This window comes from Quercus lobata, chromosome 1, assembly GCF_001633185.2.
Source record: "Quercus lobata isolate SW786 chromosome 1, ValleyOak3.0 Primary Assembly, whole genome shotgun sequence".
Taxonomy (NCBI): domain Eukaryota; kingdom Viridiplantae; phylum Streptophyta; class Magnoliopsida; order Fagales; family Fagaceae; genus Quercus; species Quercus lobata.
Window position 1 is genome coordinate 8,105,780 of NC_044904.1, and position 19,206 is coordinate 8,124,985.

Here is a 19,206-nt window from a genome sequence, read left to right on the forward strand (position 1 = left end):
AAGTAAAACAAGAAATTGTTCAACAGGTAAAACTTAAAAGACCTTATTGGAAGGTAAGTGCTGACAATATGGACAAGTTTGGTGTGAATCTCATGCATGCACCTTCATATCCAATATCAGTCATGACTCATCAGTCCACAAATAGCTTCCATGGAGTTGTGGGGTTCTCTTCCATACAAACTTAAAAATGACTTTTGCAAGTAGTGTCATCTCTATTCCCTTATCTTTATTGCTTTGTCACTGGAACATCAATGAAAACACAACTTGTCGTCCCTGCATGATAAATCAAATAGCTTCGTATGGTCATACCATGCGTAAGAAAAGTTGATCAAATTCTTTATTTGTCAACCATAGGAATGTCACCAAATAGTAGCTCAAATTAAATATTAACTAGTCAAGGGCCCCACGTGATGCGCGGATGTTGTTGTAAGTTACTATATGAGAAGATTAAGTAGAATGTTGAATATATGTTAAAAGTAATAACATTAAGTAATACCATTTTATCAAATCATATCATTCACTAATCAATAACATGTTGCATCAGTATAATTTTCCATTCTGGCGAGCGAGAGGTTGAGTTTGACATGGGGTTGAGGAGGAAATGGGTTCTGGTCTTCTGGGTTTTGAGTCTACGTAGGTTCTAGTGAGAGAGACATAGGGATAAAGAAAAGAAAAGTTTAGTACATGTTGAACTTTTAGTTTTATATCACTTACCAGCATTACCACGGAGTGTTTATGAAACTATTCTGCTACAAAACTTCTATTCTTTTCCGTAGCCTTTCACATATTGCTTACCACCTCCAAACACTTTGATAGATTTCTATTTAGCCTCTTCTTTTTCCTTTCTTACCAAGATTTCGATGAAGCCTTTGAAATAAAAGAAATGAGATGTATTGAAGTCGCAACTTTTCAAGAGAAAAATACGGTTTAAATACAATACAAAACAATGAAGGGAAAAAAGGATTTCACTAAAATAAAAGTCTAAGGGAGAAAATCCCGCACCTTCCTTCTCAATCTAAAGCAACAACACATTTCTTGACATAGATTTTAGGAAAATCCGGCATATACCATATAGAGCCTCCAGATTGTTAATTTTCCTTGATTAAAATTTACAAATAAAGAAAAATCTTTAATACTTTTTAATCAAAACATCATGTATGCAAAGTGGAAGCAAATTGATATTCATAGAATAACTTGTCCACAACAAATCCCAAAGTGTTGGATGCTTGAATATACAACAACGCCATGTATAATTACAGACAAGCTCTATATATAAAAAAAATGTAACCATGATATATTGTACTAATACATATAGAAAGTGTTTTTGTGTGAAACCTAAATTAAGATTACTAACAATATAATCAATACCTGACCAGAGTCTCATATGCATCCAAATCAGAGTTCTCCTGTTGAACCAAATCAAGCCTATCAATTTGCACAACAATTGGATCTACTTTTACATTATTCACCTATGGCAACTACAAAAGCACGGCAAATCTAAAAAATCTGAAGAAAATAAAACCCTAATAAAATCAAATCCAATTTAATTACTGAAGTTTAATTGAAACCATAATTATCAATATAATCATCACCGATTTGATTTCAAAAATTTTGGTGTTTTTTTTTTTTTTCAAGAGTGAAACTTCTACTGGGTCAAACCTTATACACTAAGTTAGCTAACTCAATTTGATATTCAAATACTATCAATATTCATGTTAATACATTGTGAATAATGATAAACGTATTGAAAAGGAAGAAGGTTTTCATTAATTATTTACCAACTTCAAGTTTATAGTTATCAAAAAAAAAAAAAAACTTGAATTTTATAAATCGAAGACCAACAAAAGCATTGTATTCCCACAATTAAATTAACAAAAACAAAAATTAAAAAAGCAATATCTCTAAACACTCTTCATAACCGATTGCTACATATACAATGAATTAATTAAAAAGATGAATCTTACCAAATCATTAGCTAAATTAAGAAAACAAAAAAATTCACTGCTTTCCTAATCACTACCAAGAGTTGATTCTTAAATATGACATATGAGATGGACTACATAAAGAGGAATTTTTCCAATAGACAAAAGTTGATGGTGATGTGTAGACCATTTCGTTCATGTGTCTTTCTGGACTGTCTCAAGCTTAGTTCAGAAAATTCCAAGGCAACAACAACTAAAGGTTAAGAAGAGAATAAAGTGGAGAAGATAGTAGTAATAGTGAACTAAATTAACTTGAGAAGTCAAAAACATTGAGAAGCATTGAATGTGAGCAATTGGGTTTTAATTCCAATATGGTGGCAATTGAATGTTAGCCAATTGGGTTTGATGGTGGGGAGATGAAGAGTTGAGAGAAGGTGGAAAGACAATTGATGAGAAAAACCTTCACAAATATGTACGAAAAAAAGAAAAAAAAAAGGATATGGACTTGGTTTAGGTCCAATGCATCCAGTGCACTGGACCCGGTCAGATGGTGTCACGTGTCTAAAAGTGGACACATGTCATCATCTTAACGGGTCCAATACTACTAGACACTAGACCTAAGCCTGACCCAATAATGAAAGGATCTAACATGCTAAATTAATGATCAATGTCTTGGAGAGAATCTCTTGTGACAGCTATGTATGGAAATTGTAGAAAGACAATCTCTTGACAGAATCTCATACTCTACTCATGAGGTCTCTACTTTTATATATATATATATATATATATTGATATTGATGCTGCTACTACTGAGTGATTGCCATTTTTTAATTTTTATTATAAATAAATCAAGAAGAAAGGGAGCTTGATGGCTCAATCACTATTCCTTTTTTGTGCTAAAAGCCATCCACTTACAAAATCGGCCCATCCGAGTTATAAAAAGTAGCCCATGACAAGATTGTGAGTAATGAAATTTTACATTTTGAGCATAAAATAAAATGCTAAAATCCATAATTTATTTAAGTCTTTTAACTTTTCTTTTGTTAATTTAAGTTTTCTAAATTTCAAGTTTATTCAATTAAGGTATTTCCTTTGTTAAATGTTGCGGTTAATTGTCCAAAATTTAAAATTTTTTTCTTCAAAATTAAAAAAAAAACAATTTAGGGTTGAAAAATATTTACAGAATTAAAAAAAAAAAAAAGTTAACGAAAGTTCACAGAAATGTCTTAATTGAATAAACTTGAAATTTAGAAGACTGAAATAAACAAACACAAAATTAGAAGATTGAAATGAATTTTGGTGAAACTTAGATGGTAGGTTTTACATTTTAGCCAAAGAAAATCACAAAACAGAAAAGTTTTCTGCTTGGGCTGAATGGTCCAATTGATATTTGAGGAGTTCTTATGTGTAGATCAACTTGCATGAAAAAATTTATACATGTGAGAAATTTGAGGTCAATATTGTGACTGCAAAGCCAAAAAGAGTATAACTGTCAGCATTGCCAAGGGGAATTCATGACTACAATATTTTTCTTGTGTCTTTTTTTCAATAAAAAATGAAATTAGGGATTATTTTTATATAATAATTGAAAGAGTTACAAATTTGAATGATGATTATTATTATTTTTTTTTGTTCTTGTATTTGTTTTTGTTTTTGTTTTTTGTTTTTGTTTTTTTTTTTCTTTTTGGGGTTTAAGGGGTTAAAAATTAGGCACAATTGCACTTTTAGTCCCTACATTTTGACGTTTTTCCATTTTAGTCCCTACATTTTAATTTTTCCACTTTTAGTCCCTAAAACCAATTTACGCTTTCCGTTTTAGTCCTTTCCGTCAGTCAACCAACGGAAATAGCTGAGGTGGCAAACTGATACTAACGTGGTCAATTAAAAAATAATAAAAAAATTTAATTAGCATTTAGAAAATGCCATGTCAGCTTTTTAATATAACAAAATTTATTAATGAATTTTAACAAAATTAAAAAACAAAAAACAAAATTAAAAACAATAAAATACATTTTAAACAAGAACACAATCACAAATTTAAACATCAACACAAGAACATGAAGAACAAACCCAGAACAAAACACAAAACACAAACATTAACAAAACACAAACATTAACACAAGATCACAAAGAACACAATTAAAAAAAAAAAACATAAACTCCTAAGACCCATAAAACAAGATCACCACCTAAAACTCACCATCAACACCATCACAACGCCATCCACAACCCACAATCCAAAATCAACCAAAGAACCACACCATAAACCCATGAAATCAACCTAGAAACTCAGATCGGTGAGGAGCGAGACCAGTTGCGAGTTGGCGGCATGTAAGGTCGACGGCGGTGAGATTGGCAACTTGTAAGGCAGCAGTGGTGAATGTATTCAACCTCTGATTCAATTCCAAAACTCAACCCAAAATTAAAGTTGAGCAGCACCCAAAACTCCTCGAACAAAATCATCCACCACCACCGCGAACAAAACCCCAGCAACCGAAACTCAAACAAACCCCCAATAACAACCACTGAAACTTAAAGAAACCAACCCAGCAACCACTGAAACTTAAAGCAGCTGGCCGATTTAAACCCAAAACCACCGATTCAAACCCACCCAGCAATCACAAGCAAAACCCAGCCAATCCATTATCGTCGCTAACTCGCCTCCACCACTGCCTATTACCCACCACCACCACCACCACCAAACAGCCACAAACACAGCAAATCCAGATTAACAAACATGTCCCACATACAAATCGACGGACAATCTTGGTCTTCGTTGCTCTTCGGGCTTTGGTTTCAGAGAGAGAGAGAGGGGGGGGGGCGAAGGATGATAGAGGAGATAGAGGTCAGATTTACTGATCGATTGATTGAATCTAGTGACTAGTGGGTTTGGCTCTAATGTGGTTTGCACAACTTTGAAGCCCAGGTATCGATGTATTGATGAGAAAGTTGTCGCTGGGTGGTTTTGTTCAGATCTGTTGGTGGTGTGGGTGGTTAGTGGAGTGGTGGTGGGTTGGGTTTTGCCAATTTGTTGGTGGTTGCTTGGGTTTGCTGGGATGTGAGATTTGGAGGCTCAGATTTCATTTTACTGGGTTTGAATTTAATTTTTTTGGTTTTAAATTTGCTGGGTTTGTGTTCTTGTTCAAATATATAATGTGTTCATGTTTAATTTATCGATTTTATCTGGGTTTGTTTTTTTTCATGTGGATTTTATTATTTTTCTGGGTTTGTGGGTTTGATTTGTTGGAGGATTCGGTGGAGGAAAGGGATTTTGATTATTTTAATTTTCTGGGCAACTCCGAAGAACATGAAGAACATGTTACTTTGTTCTTCCGAAAATAATGAAAAGAAAAAAAAGAAAAAATTTTAATTACTCTTTTTAATTGGTTTATGTTTGTTATTGTGTTCTTTGTGTTTGTGTTTATGATCTTGTGTTAATGTTTAAATTTGTGTTTGTGTTTTTTGTGTTTGGTTCTGGGTTTGTGTTGTTTAAATTTGTGATTGTGTTCTTGTGTGTTCTTATTCAAAATGAATTAGATATGAATTGATGGGTTTTACTATTTTTAATTTTTTTTTTTTGTTTTTTAATTTTGTTAAAATTCATTAATAAATTTTGTTATATTAAAAAGCTGACGTGGCATTTTCTAAATGCTAATTAAATTTTTTTATTATTTTTTAATTGACCACGTTAGTATCAGTTTGCCACCTCAGCTATTTCCGTTGGTTGACTGACAGAAAGGACTAAAACGGAAAGCGTAAATTGGTTTTAGGGACTAAAAGTGGAAAAATTAAAATGTAGGGATTAGAATGGAAAAACGTCAAAATGTAGGGACTAAAAGTGCAATTGTGCCTAAAAATTATGTTTGAGGGGACATAATTATTTTTGGAGTCCTACTACATCTACAACATTTTAAAAACAAATCTTATGCAACAATTTGTTATTGGTAGTGTAAGGTCACAATTTGACTCCTAAGCCCAAATGATGTATGAACTTAGGCCCAAAGAACCCAATACAATGAATTTGTAGAGAGTGTGTTGGAAAACTGAGTTTTAATGAGTTAGAAAACAAATAAAGTAGATCCAAATGACATGAAAATGAAGATAGATTGGTTTAATCTAAAGAAAATCGTCCTCGGTAAAATCCGAGGAGATCAATTCTTATATATTTATTCTCAAGTTTGATTACAAGTTCAATTTTTATTGCTACAATGTTTTTCTTTTAATTTCTTGATCCCCTCTTTTCAGGGTCTTCTTTCTGTTTTATATTATCTTCCTTCTTTCCTCTTTACCCTCCATGTGTAGGGCAGATTGCTGGTATTGATTCTTATCCCATCAGCACCTTCCTGAAGTCTTTGGTAGTAGTTGTAAGGCTGAAAATTACTATTCAGGTATCACCTCCACATTAATGTGGCCAGTTGGTTAGGTGCAGAGAATTCAATGCGGTGGTAGCAGCTTTCTCTTTAGATATTTTAGGACTTCCCTTTATTTTGTACTTTTGTGATGCTTATCCATATCAATAGAATCTCCTGGAAAGCTGCCTTAGATGGTAGACCACCACTTCGGACCTCGGCTTTGATTAGCTGAGGAGGCATTCATCCTCAGACTACTCTTATGGACCCTTATGATCAAAATTAACTTACTTACTAACACGAACTCCTCTGATAATGTTCACCCCTCCTCGGACTATTTCAAGCCCTCGGATTGGGCCCAGGCCCAATATATTCTACAGGGCCTAACATCCCTACAGGTAGGTTTTAAAGTGATGTCAATATTAGGCCAAAATTAGAATTAGTAACCATTTTCCTCTTATCACATAAGATTTGTTGTGAAATTATTGTAAAAATTGTTGTGAATATTACTTTTATTTTTATTAAATCAAAATTCTTGTAATTCTTAAGTCAGGGTGGTCAATATTTTTATTAAGGTGGTCAAAATAGGTTAGTTTTGTGTGTATGTGTATGTTACACCACCCAATAACTTGTTATAGAAATCATAATTTGAAAATCCCGTCATTAAATTACATGTTTTATATGTTCTTAACATTCATACCAATTTTCATGTCAATTAGATATTATTTACCATTTGATTCATAAACTTATCTTTTATGCATTATTTTAAACTACAAACACTTGAATTTAAACAATTGATTGATGACATGATTATTAATCTTTGATCACCTTGAAATTTTGCAAGTATGAAAAATATACAGAGATAACATAATTTAATGGTGGATTTGTTAAAATTCACATCCAATTAAAAATTATTAAGTGGTGTAACATTACTTAAAGTTTTAAATTATACCAAATGTAATTTGAACCCAAATATATATATATATATATATATATATTGCAAGATAGGGTGGTCCTATAACCACCTGAGATACACAGAGAACCACCCTTTGCGTAAATTGCACTAGCACACCTTTGAACTTTCAAGTTGTTACATTAAGGCTCCATAATTTTCTTTTTGTATCAATTTGGTACAATAACTTTGATACTATATCAATTACCTCTATCCATGCCCTATCCATTTTCTACCTAACAGAACACATGGGTCTCACATGCGCCTAAATGTTTTTTCATCCAATAATTAAAAATTAAGGAAAATATAGAGAAAACTAAGGATGGAAGTAGGAATTTATCTTTGGGGAACGAAAACTTGAACAATAAAATTTTGATAAAATTCAAGAGTAATAAATATACTAGAATTCAAATCTAAGTTAGTGTACGTACCTATACCATTTTTTTAAAAAAATTAAAACAAAATAAAAGACACAAATAACAGTTTTTGAATATATTTGAAATCGTTAATGATATTTCAAAATGGATCCCAATTTTTTTTTGAAGTATTGAAAATCATTTATATTGGTTCTATAATAAATTTCACTACAATTTCTCTTTTAATATAACCAAGTTGAAATGGTCAAAAGCCCAAAAAATCTAGCCCTTCTTTCCTAGTTTTGGCCTTTCAGTTGTTGAGCATGTTTTGGGCCTGAATGCCAAATATACCTTATATTTGGCATTTGACAGGCCTATTGCTGATATTTTACAGTTTTACTACACTTTTCAAATTATTTATGTAACTTTTTTTCATTAATTAGTTAATTTATTTTTTGAAAGGGAAATTTTTTTTTTCTCTTTCTTATATATCTTGCAGCATTGTTTGAGCTAATCATCGGTAGTAATCTGTCTCTCTAGTTTGAAGCATGAAAGTAGTTTAACAGTATATAAAATGGTGAGGAACAATTAAAACGTTAAAAAGAAAATATTAATGACCTTTACATGAAAAATATAATACATATTGAGGTCAATTATTTCTAGGATTTATGAAGATACTTAGTTGCATAGTTATTAAACCTGTACCAACTGGGGCCAATTTAACCTGTAAATCAATAAATTGTTATCAGCTATAATCTAATTGTTTAATTGGACCACTTATGTCATCGAACAAATACAATCCATCAGGTCATTTACATTGCGTGCAACCTGGACGGGTTCTTCTCGCCCAACTAGTTTTGTAATTCTAAAAAAACCTACCTTTATAAATTCATTACATCACCATTCTCTAAATAAGGAGTAATGAAAATATAAGATTTCATAATGAGTTTGATATTAGGTTTCTTCAATAAAGATAGAGTTTCCAGTTTTAGTTGAAACCATAATCTAGGAAAGTGTGGAGTAATGAAAAAAAAAATATATATATATATTTTGATACATGATAGAATTCTACTATAGTCTAATTTAAGTGTATATGTATGTGAAACTCCCTTCTAGAGACTTGAATCTCAGCCCATACCCCCCACACTCTACAAGTACTTCTACTTGTGGAGTACTACTTGTAGAGTGACCATCGTATCAAGAGTGTGCTATGGTGAGTAATGAAAATATATGCTTTTATAATGGGATCGATACTGAACTTTTCAATTAAGAGAAAGTTTAAAGTTTTAATGGAAATCGCAGTCCATAAAAGTAGAGTAGCAAGTGAGATATGCATTTTATATAGAACAAGAATTTAGACTTTTGAGATATTTTTTGTTCGACTAACAAAATTGAGCATAACGGTCATCCAATCCCTCGTCCCCAAAATACCCTTGCTCATCCAGTCATCCATCGGATTGAAAAGACAATGGCATCTACGTAAATATATATAAAACTAGGCCTGATTAACCAAAGTGCAAGAAGCTTAAAAGACTTCGAACGTGTCCGTGTCCGTGTCCGTGTCCGTGTCTGAGATTCCGAAGATCATGACTATGTCTATTGGAAAACAACAATCTCAAGAAGACTCACCGGTCAGTGAAAACCAGTCAGGAACTGAAAGAGTGTCCACGCAGCCTGAGAAACGTGTCCGTGTCCGTGTCCGAGAATACAAAGATCGAGCCGTGTCTGAGTCTTGGCCCGTGAATTGAGAACTTTGTTGTGGAAGACAACAATTCAGTGCCTAATGGACAGAGCAGTGCGATGGATTCAACTGCTGACACTTTGAACTACAATCAGGTACAATGCAAGAACTGTACTTTTTTACTTCTTGGGTTTTCTTGAGAATTTGAAGCATTATCTTGATTCTATGTATGACCCAGCAACGCATTATTATTAGTATTTGTTGAATTGATTCCTTTTATTGTTTGTTCTTGGATTATGCTGTTTTCAATGTATTGTGCCTATTGAATTTGGCATTTCTGCAACTTTTTTGAGCTTTCTTTCCATTGATTGATCATTAAAAATGTTAAATTACAAATCAAATCCTCTAAGTTTGGTATATTCTTAGTCTTGTCCCTAAAACTTCTTCCAATATTGTCGTTCCATTCATCTCCCATGGGGCTTTCGTGATAGCAGATTTGGGTGGGGTGTGGATAGGAGTGTAGGTGTGTCGATGATTAATTTCATAGTTCACAGCCATTTGTTGTGTTGATATAATGAACTTGATTAGCGTAAGGAATTGATATGTGGAGTGGAGACTGTTTGGGAAATACTTGAAAGGGAAATGACTTTTATTGGGGTATTTATGCTCCAAGAAAAGGAAGAAGAATGTGAGATTAAGAAGAGAGCTTAGAAGAGAATTTTGAGAAAAATGCATCAACCTTCATGACGAGCCTTTGAGTACACGGTTGCTTAGTATATATATTAGGAGATTAAAAGCAAAATTCAATAAAAGCTTAAAGATTGGTTCTTTTAATTATGTTGAATTCACTGTGAATTAGAATAATGTATTAAACATAGGAAAGGAGGCTAATTTATCACTTTGTTTGCCATTCTCACAGTTCATATGTTTCATGAATTAGAGCAGGTCTGACATTACTGAGAGAGTATTTATGGTTCATTCATTTTTTAGGGATCAAATATGTTAATTTGCAGCTTGATTTGTTTCCTGATAAAATTTTCTTTGGAAATGTGGACTGCTGAATGAACTAAGGAAACCTTTTCGGAGAACTATAGTTCCGACTTTCAAGTACTTGATTATCTAGAGGGACCGACCTCCTGTGGCTTTTTTTGATGTTGGTGTGAGCAGAGAACTAGTCTGTGATGGAGTGGGATTGACAATTTGTTAGATCCAACTTCAGAAGGACATTTGTGTTGCAGATTTTGGAGGCAGAGCAATTGGAAGAGTTGCACCAGTTGATTCTGGGTGCTGGTGGATTATACTTCTAAGGGCATATACCAAGCATACACGTGATTATGCACTGGCAGAGCGTCCTGAAGTACAGAGGAGAATGAAATTAATACTCAATCTTCGCCTCTCGGATGGCTTTGAAACTTTCCCAACACTTCTATGTGCAGATGGGTGTAGCATGATTGACAGGAGTATGGTGAGTCTCTTGTTTTCAATAATGGTAGTATCTGTATAATATATTTATAAGTATGAATTTTCAAACAATATGGAAACTTTCCTGTCATTCAATCCAAGGATGTTAACTTTTCAGTCCCATTGAATGATAACACTTTGGCATACTTTTGAAACGGGGAATATATGGATATCCAATTGAGATCCAAGCCCTCTTTTATTTTGCAATAAGATGTGCAGGGCAGATGCTGAATCCAGAGCATGATGATAAGAAATTAATGGACTGAATTGATAAGCGGATCACAGCTCTCAGCTTTCACATACAGCAGTACTACTGGCTCGACTTTACACAGTTAAATAAAATATACCGGTACAAAATGGAGGAGTACTCCCACACTGCTGTCAATAAATTTAATGTCATCCCAGAGTCTATCCCTGATTGGGTGTTTGATTTCATGCCCTTGAGGGGAGGGTATTTAATTGGCAATGTCAGCCCAGCTTGCATGGACTGCCTGTGGTTCTTACTTGGGAATTGCATCGCCATATTGAGCTGTCTAGCCACAGGTGCACAGGCTACAGCGATAACAAATCTTGTTGAGGAGCACTGGGAGGACTTGGTTGGGGAGATGCCTTTGAAGATTGTTTACCCAGCACTGGAGGGATATGACTGGAGGACTGTGACTGGTTTTGATCCAAAGAACACATGGTGGAATTACCATAATGGTGGCTCTTGGCCAGGTGAAAATCATAAACACCAAGCTCAGAATGTAAATTGCATTGCTGCTTGGAATCTATGTTAATGAAAAATAATGTTTCAGATATACCAACACTTTGGAACCTTACTGTATCTTAGATTCTGATCCCATGCTGTGTTACTTTGTAGTCTTTCTAGTAAATAAACATCATGAATGGATTTAATATAATCAACCACTAACAACAATCTTCAATGAGCGTCCTGCTACCCAAAATTTTCTAATCGATAGCCAATGGTTGTGACTTATAACAGCATTTGATATGTCTGACTTTTTTGGGTCAGATATATGGAATTTAACTTCTTAACACTTTGGGGGAAGTGTTTCCTAGTTGTTTAGGCCCTTCAAAGACAATGCATCAATTTAGAAACCATCAGCTAAGAAATAAACTGCATTTTGATAAACGAGAAATATCTATTCATATTGTGTAACAAGTTTTGTGCTGATTTGGTGGTCGGGGATGTTTTTGTAGTTCTGGTGTGGCTACTTAAAGCAGCATGCATCAAGACTGGAAGGCCTCAAATTGCAAAGTGGGCAATTGAACTGGTAGAGCAACGGCTTTCCAAGGATGGCTGTCCGGAGTATTATGATGGTAAGACTGGCGGTACATTGGAAAGCAAGCCAGGAAGTACAGACCTGGAGCATTTCTGGCTACCTGATTGCTAAAATGATGATTGAGAACCCTTCCAATCTTGTTATGATCTCTCTTGAAGAGGATAAGAGGATAGCTAATCCAAGGCTTAACCGCTCTGCTTCATTTCCACCATAAAGAAGAGATTGAGGTTGAATTGCAATAAGTCAATAACAGGGATACGGTTATCACAAATGTATTGCTTTAGTCATGGTTGGATAGTATCTCAGTATCCCCATTATCTTCTATTTTTTGTGAATGGTGGCTGAAACTGTCCATTTGTGGAAAATTGGAAACAGTTTTCTTGATTAGTTGCTATTACTTATTGGATATGATCTTAAAGTTTCATTCCTTGGGTAGAAATGCTTTGTTCTTTTTCTGTTGATTTAATAATTTGAGTATTTAAGGAGGAAAAAAAATAGTTACGAATATCATACCCAAGCCTTTTATCTAAATCTTAGCTAAATAAATTATTTCCAAGCCTTTTCTTAAACCTTTAGCTAACTAAACATACTTGTGATGTAGGAACAAAGGTATTGCTCTTTATTTGTTCAGAGAATGTCAGAATGTGTACTTGATACAGCTGAACCCCAACAGTGTTTTGTGCTTTGTTGTTAATCCTGTTAGGCCATTTCTTATGCATCCTGAATCCAAACGAATCGCTTTGAATATAAGCATAATTTAAGATCATTTTGAACTAACAGAGTTGTAGGAGATCTATGGCATAATTGCTAGTACTTTATGATTTTTGTGGCTAACAGGTTACAGGAGGCTCTCTGTGTCACATGCTGGCCAATATTTTGTTAGTTTGCAGATTTTCTAAATAAAGCCTAAGAAGTTTGAAGGAGTTGGTTAATTAGTTAATCAAACAATAAATAGCTGGTAGAATAACTCATTAATGTTCATGTTTGACTAGGTTTCATTTAGACATTTTCTAGATTTAGTTAGTGTTAGTATCAGGCCTAGAACTGAATATGTTTTCCCCAAGTTTGCAATTTGAGGCCTAGAACTGAATAAAAAAAAGGTATACTACAGTGTATGCGATATTGCTGGGATTGGAGACATAATTAAAAAAATAAAAAATAAGAATAATCAAAGTATACAAAGAATATTTATTTTTTATTTAAAAAGTCTTGAAACATTGAACCAAATGAAACAAAAAATCAATATTTAATTTATTATTATTTTTAATGTGACACTTAAGAATATTTCAATTATTTTTGCATAGAATATGCCACTTAGCAGAATTTCATACACTTCCACATAATGTCTCTGCTTATATATATATTTATATTGATTGAGAATGTAATTCTTTATATATTGAATTGAATGATACTTTTTAGAGGAGTATGTATAGTGAGGCTAGAGAGACATATAACAGTGCACAATGATTGTTCGATTATAGTGGCCCTGAAGGTAGGCTTGGGTTGAGTGAGCAATAACAATTATCTCTGACTGCTGAAGATTGCTGCAATTTAATATGCCCATGGCTAGTGAAGATTGTAGTACAGCTCCATACTTTATCAAGTTGAACCTTAATTTGTTAATTTTAAGTACGAGCAGACATAATTTATAAGTTAAAAAAAAAAAAAAAAAAAACAACAACAACAACAGCAGCAACGTACGTTAAGACTTAAAAGAGAGCTATCATAAATAAAGGGAACAATTATTTGTTTCACCTAAATATGAAGTATCTTTGTAAATCACTAATTGCTCTCATTTAGTGGAAATTTTAGCTTTCCCATGTAAATCAACAGATTGAAATATCAACTAGTTTTGAGTTAATTGACTTGATTCACCTGATTGAATTGATGAGCTAGTTGAATTTAAGTTGTCTTCGACATCCCCTATTGGCCTCTTTGGTGATGATAATAGGAAAGGCTTGGAAGGCATTTGTAAGCATTCAACTTCTCCTTCAAGCATTTCTACAACTTTGTTCATTGAAGGACGATCACTGGGCTTCATTTGTATACACCATAATGCGACTATGATCATCTTCTTAGCAATTTTCTTTTCCTCCTCTGTGGCATCTTCCATTTCTATGTCATTTCCTTCGTTAAATTGGCCATAGACCCAAGTTGGGAAGTAAATTTGGCTTGAATTTTCTGCAAATGCATTCAAGTTCTTTCTTCGACTTACCGTTTCCAGTAATAACATGCCGAAACTATAAACATCAGCTTTATAGGAGACCCCTCCAATGTTTTTGTAGAACAACTCTGGAGCTATATATCCTAGTGTTCCCCTTGCAGCAGTCAAAGACACTATGCTATCATCTGTTGGATAAAGTTTTGCAAGTCCAAAATCTGACACTTTTGGGGTGAAGTTCTCATCAAGAAGAATGTTATGGGGCTTGATATCAAAATGCAAAATTTGCATGTCACATCCTCGATGCAAATATTCAATTCCACGAGCAACTCCAAGAGAAATATTGTATGTTTTCTCAATACTTAAGGAGATATTTCCTTCTTGAGAAAAAATGTATTTGTCAAGAGAACTATTAGGCATGAATTCGTATATAAGTGCACGCTTTAGTCCCTCAACACAGTAGCCAATAAGTTGCACCACATTCTCGTGGTGAATCCTTCCAATTGTGGCAACTTCATTGATAAACTCTTGACCGTTTGCATTGGACTTATTACTTAACATCTTTATAGCTACCAGATGACCACTTTGAAGCTTTCCTTTATATACAGAGCCATAACCTCCTTCACCCAATTTGTCCTTGAAACATTTAGTCATCTTCTTAGTTTGTGAGTAAGAGTACCTAATTGGCATGAGGTTATTATGGCTTTGCAAAAAATTTTCAATTGCGTCACACATTGATAAATGCCTTCTACGCCACTTATATATAAAAAACGCAATGACACATGGACCCCCCAAAAAAATTTTTGCTGCAAAATGTAGCCCTGTGCCGGAACATCACAAAAATAATTATAAGAAAACAAATTAGTTCCTATAGTTAAATGCTGTCATCATTAACTTCTAGTTTTTGGTTGAAATTATAGTTAACTAGCCGCATTCATGAATCATAATAATCAAGCACAATTTGTGTTGTATATTTCATGTAAATGTCACTTTCATTTCAAACTCAAAGTCTTATGGCATATTTGGATTAAGGGGGAAAGGAGGGGAGGGGGGGTGTGAAGGGGAGTAGAGTAGAGTTAGCTGAAAATAGGCTAATTTTGGGCCAACTCTACTCTAATCCTCATCTTTTCCATCAATTCAAACTGACCATTAAAGAATGATCTGATAAAAAGAATTAAAATAAAGTAGATCAAAAGAAAGAGACACAGGTTCATACCTATGATAGCCGCCAATTGTGTCATTAAAGCTGCAAGATATACAAGAAAGACGAATTATTCTTTTTTATTCTAACAAAAATTAAAAAATGAAATAAGTGACATAAATAACTTGAAAGGTCCAGGGCATAGTAAATCAGCATTAAGTCATTAACAACTTTCCCTTTTTATTCTTATTAAAGAGTATGAGATCAACTGGTTGTCCAAGTAGGCAATTAAGTACACGGTTAATAATTGCTCTACATGCATGTCATCACTAGGCACAACAACTCATTTCTAGATTATCTGTCTGCTTAGACAAATTGAAACCTCACCTTCGAAAATCCACAGGATCGGGAGATGGAATCGTCCTGTTTTGACAAAGAAAAGAATAACATCAACGTTTGGAACCTCAAAATTAAAAATCAAGTCATTATAATGTTAAACTACAATAAATATACCTAGCATGTCGGAAAGAAAGAAACGTACAAAAGGAAATTAAAAATCAACAATATATGTAAGGTAGTATTTAATTAGAGAATGGCAAGTGTACTATGACCTAAATTTCTCACATAATTTACAAATACTTTTGTGCCGTGAAAATTTACCTCCGCAGTGAACAAGGTTCGCGTCATCAAGGTAGCAATACTCATAAGTAAGGGGATGTCCTGTTCCACAAAGACTTTCACAAATAACTGATAGCCATGAGAGCTCAAAACCATATACCAATTCGTTGTGGACGTCTGTACAAGAAGTATTAACTGGGTCAACATTTCCTGGCCACGATGTCAGGAACATCCGCTCTACTTTGCACGAGTCCTCCACATCTCTTGCATTCGTTCTACCAACTTTAACGTATCTATACCTCTTCTTGAAATCCTCTCCACTGTCAATATTGCAAGTAGAAGCGTCCAAATAGAACAGAGAATTCACTGGTTTTTCACAGCTCATCAAAACCATACTCCTTGGTAGTTCGGTTTTCCCTGTCCTCTTCGGCAGATAATTGGTACGTGCAGAACGATATTGACTGAAATTATAGCTATTTAAAGAATAACTTGGGAAGGAGAAGTAATTATCCTTCCGTATACCTGAGTCCACGACCCGGATTGTGCGTTTATTGTAATTGATTTCCTGTACATGGTATTTTCCAGCAAATAAGTATAACACAGTAGATCGATTGTTCTCACACGACAGCTCATATCTTGAGTCCCCGCAGATTTCTGGATCGCTCTTCAATCGAAACGGATAGCTTATGTTGTGGATATTGCCACAGGAAGAAGGGGGACAGTGATGATCATTTACATCAGCAGCATCACTGCAAGTTTCTTGGACTAGTATAACAGCAATAAGGGCCGTGAGTACTCCTGCAGTGAACGTCAATCCTCTCGCCATTGCTACTGGAAAACTTCCACAACTGTGGATGAAGATAATACGAATTTATTTTTGTGGTCTTGAAAAGTATCCTCAGTCTTCTACAAGAAAGTAACGAGTAGTTTCCACCGGAAAGTCAAAAAGTAAAAAAGATGAATACAAGTTCCTGGAAGAGGGATACTTTCAACGTCAATAATGTTTTTTTACCCAAAATCCGGTCATCCATCGGATTGAAAATACAATGGCATCTACGTAAATATATATAAAACTAGGCCTGATTAACCAAAGTGCTAGAAGCTTAAAAGACTTCTGAGAACGTGTCCTTGTCCGTGTCCGTGTCCGTGTCCAGTCATCCAGTCATTTTTTGTTTTTTTTTGTTTTTTTGACCGACTTTGTCCAACACCTTCTTGACCTTTTTACCCTTAATATACAAGCAGGCTGAAAGGGTTTGTTTTGTCTTTTGCTTCTATTTTGTTTGATTTTATCCCTTTGTTAACATTTTAAGTCAGCCACCTACTCTATTGATGGACGCGAACACAATAATTAGACTTCTCTCTATGGATGAACACAAATATAGAATCTAGGTAAGAGATAAGAAACCAAAAATAAAAAATAAAATATTCAGCCATGACCAAATTGATAGAGAAAGAAAAGAAAGAAGGAAAAGAAGAAGCCAGGGAGAAAGAAAAAGGTTGTCGCTAAACCTAGGCATGTACACTATCAAAAATATAACCTTTCTTTGGGTCAATAATTCCATAAATAACTCTTATTATTGGAATGTTTATTTATTACGTTTTTCATTTTAGGTGTCGAATTGAGGTTGAAACTGGAAGCTTAAAGTACTTTTAAAACAAACTGTTAAAAAGTTTGTATCATTGCTTGATGCATTGCAAATACAAACTGTTACATCTCGATATTCCTGTGACTAAATACTTTTAGCCGGTTAGCTAACCCTGATCTCATAACACCATTGATGAGCACTACTTTGTGCTTTGAATTAAGCCCGAGTCCTACTTTCCTAACCAAAAATTCGTTAGTAGTAATTATCATCATGGCGTTTTTTGTTGTTGGTTAGGACTTTAGGAAGTTAAGACTCCAGTGCTTAAACATCTCACACCCCACTTGTGAAATGTCAAATGTCATAGTCACTTGCGCAATGGCCGATATTTAGTAAGATGTTCATCATATTATTAAGAAAAGATAGATCATGATTTTTATTATGTCATTTATTCTACTTTCATTTCATGCAAATTCGCCATATCAGTGATTTTTGGGATTGGGGATTAAAAAAAAAAAAAAAAAGAAGGGTAATACCACAGTGTATGCGAGATTGCCGGGATTGGAGATTAAAAAAAAAAAGTAACAACAAAAGTTCATGCGCATCCAGGGAATCGAACCCTGGTCAGTACCGTGGGAGGGTACTATGATACCACTACACCAGATGCGCTTGTTGGTATTGTACATAAATAATTAATAGTAAACTATGTCTTCTCAAATTGAATGAACATTATATATCGTCCAAGAGCCTTTGGAATCTTGAAAAGCAAGAGAACAAGTTATTGCAATAAATGATTCCCATTGGGTGAATTTTTGATGGTATTTCTCAAATTGGAGGAGGGAGGATTTGAACCCTTGACATCTCCTTCGAAAACATTAAAAGATGCCGATTGAGTTACTAGACTCTTAGCACATGTAAGTAAAATTAGTATTTGATCCAAGTAAAATTAGTAGTATAAAAAGTAAAGAGATTGTGTGTGTAGAAAACTAGTAACATAATCATTTGGAATGGAGCTGATAATGTCAATTTCTTAGTCAATATATAATTTGGGAAGGATTATGTTTTATACACTTTTAAGTAGGGAGGGAGATTTGAATCCAAATATTTCCATTGAAATACCAAAAAATGCTATTTAACATGAAGAAAATAATTTCACAGCACCTATATCCTATATCGTTCTCTAAGGCTATTTCTCGGTGTCTTATATTAAGTAGATGGTGTTGCTCCAATATATCATAATCTCTAGGAACTTTGTGGCTTAGTTGATGAAGATACAAGTCACCTACTGTGAACATCAATCAACATTATTACTTTCCATTTTTAGGGGGTGTCCAGGTCAAGTCAAGTTGATTTGAGGCTTAGTCTCTCATTCGAAATGACCATGTCGGCTAGGGGAGGACAGAAGCCATTATTGATCAAGTAGAAATGTTATCTTGACCATCTGGAAGTCCACAGAAGTAGGTCAAATGAAATCATGAAACCAATTAAGGGTGAATGATGGTTGCAGATTTGGCGATAATGGCACGAATTTGAGCCATTAAGTGTCAAGAGAGGTGAAGAGATCTTTGCCAAGTTTTGACAGAGATGTCACTAGGAATGAGGTTATGAGAATGCTAAATGGGAGAGAAAGCAAGTTTTGGATTATGGTAATAGGATATGTACAACAAATTCATATTATAAATTAGATTTGTGTAAT

The 19,206-nt window shown here is 34.1% G+C and overlaps 2 protein-coding genes and 1 non-coding gene across 7 annotated transcripts; 1 reads left to right on the forward strand and 2 right to left on the reverse strand.

Moving 5' to 3' along the window:
• Positions 1-8,976: 8,976 nt before the first annotated feature.
• LOC115977138 (probable alkaline/neutral invertase F) lies at positions 8,977-12,504 on the forward strand. Of its 5 annotated transcripts, none has more exons than XM_031098837.1 (3): positions 8,977-10,725; positions 10,933-11,438; positions 11,925-12,504. In XM_031098837.1, the coding sequence occupies exons 2-3, from the start codon at positions 11,078-11,080 to the stop codon at positions 12,116-12,118; spliced, it is 555 nt and encodes a 184-aa protein (XP_030954697.1). In that variant the 5' UTR covers positions 8,977-10,725; positions 10,933-11,077; the 3' UTR covers positions 12,119-12,504. The 5 variants fall into 5 exon arrangements, with proteins under 5 accessions (XP_030954697.1, XP_030954704.1, XP_030954680.1 ...); XM_031098844.1 differs by having other exon boundaries at positions 10,941-11,438; XM_031098820.1 differs by having other exon boundaries at positions 8,977-9,415; positions 10,251-11,438.
• Positions 12,505-13,705: 1,201 nt separating this feature from the next.
• Positions 13,706-16,848, reverse strand: LOC115977167 (LEAF RUST 10 DISEASE-RESISTANCE LOCUS RECEPTOR-LIKE PROTEIN KINASE-like 2.4). Its single transcript, XM_031098866.1, has 4 exons — positions 15,970-16,848; positions 15,697-15,732; positions 15,385-15,414; positions 13,706-14,989 (listed from the first exon to the last, which is right to left on the reverse strand). Exons 1-4 carry the CDS (start codon positions 16,751-16,753, stop codon positions 13,854-13,856), a joined length of 1,986 nt encoding a protein of 661 aa, XP_030954726.1. The 5' UTR covers positions 16,754-16,848; the 3' UTR covers positions 13,706-13,853.
• Positions 16,849-18,108: 1,260 nt separating this feature from the next.
• Positions 18,109-18,179, reverse strand: TRNAG-CCC. Its single transcript has one exon. It is a non-coding gene; the product is annotated as a tRNA-Gly (tRNA).
• Between the last annotated feature and the right edge of the window lie 1,027 nt (positions 18,180-19,206).

Bases quoted from the DNA above. Each gene is read 5' to 3' on its own strand.
- LOC115977167 (XM_031098866.1), bottom strand. From the start codon at position 16,753: ATGGCGAGAGGATTGACGTTCACTGCAGGAGTACTCACGGCCCTTATT. The intron at 15,733-15,969 runs GTAAATTTTCAC...TTGTCAAAACAG, and splicing joins GAACCTTGTTCACTGCGGAG to GACGATTCCATCTCCCGATC. The intron at 14,990-15,384 runs GTATGAACCTGT...GTTCCGGCACAG, and splicing joins ACAATTGGCGGCTATCATAG to GGCTACATTTTGCAGCAAAA.
- LOC115977138 (XM_031098837.1), top strand. From the start codon at position 11,078: ATGGAGGAGTACTCCCACACTGCTGTCAATAAATTTAATGTCATCCCA. The intron at 11,439-11,924 runs GTGAAAATCATA...ATGTTTTTGTAG, and splicing joins TAATGGTGGCTCTTGGCCAG to TTCTGGTGTGGCTACTTAAA.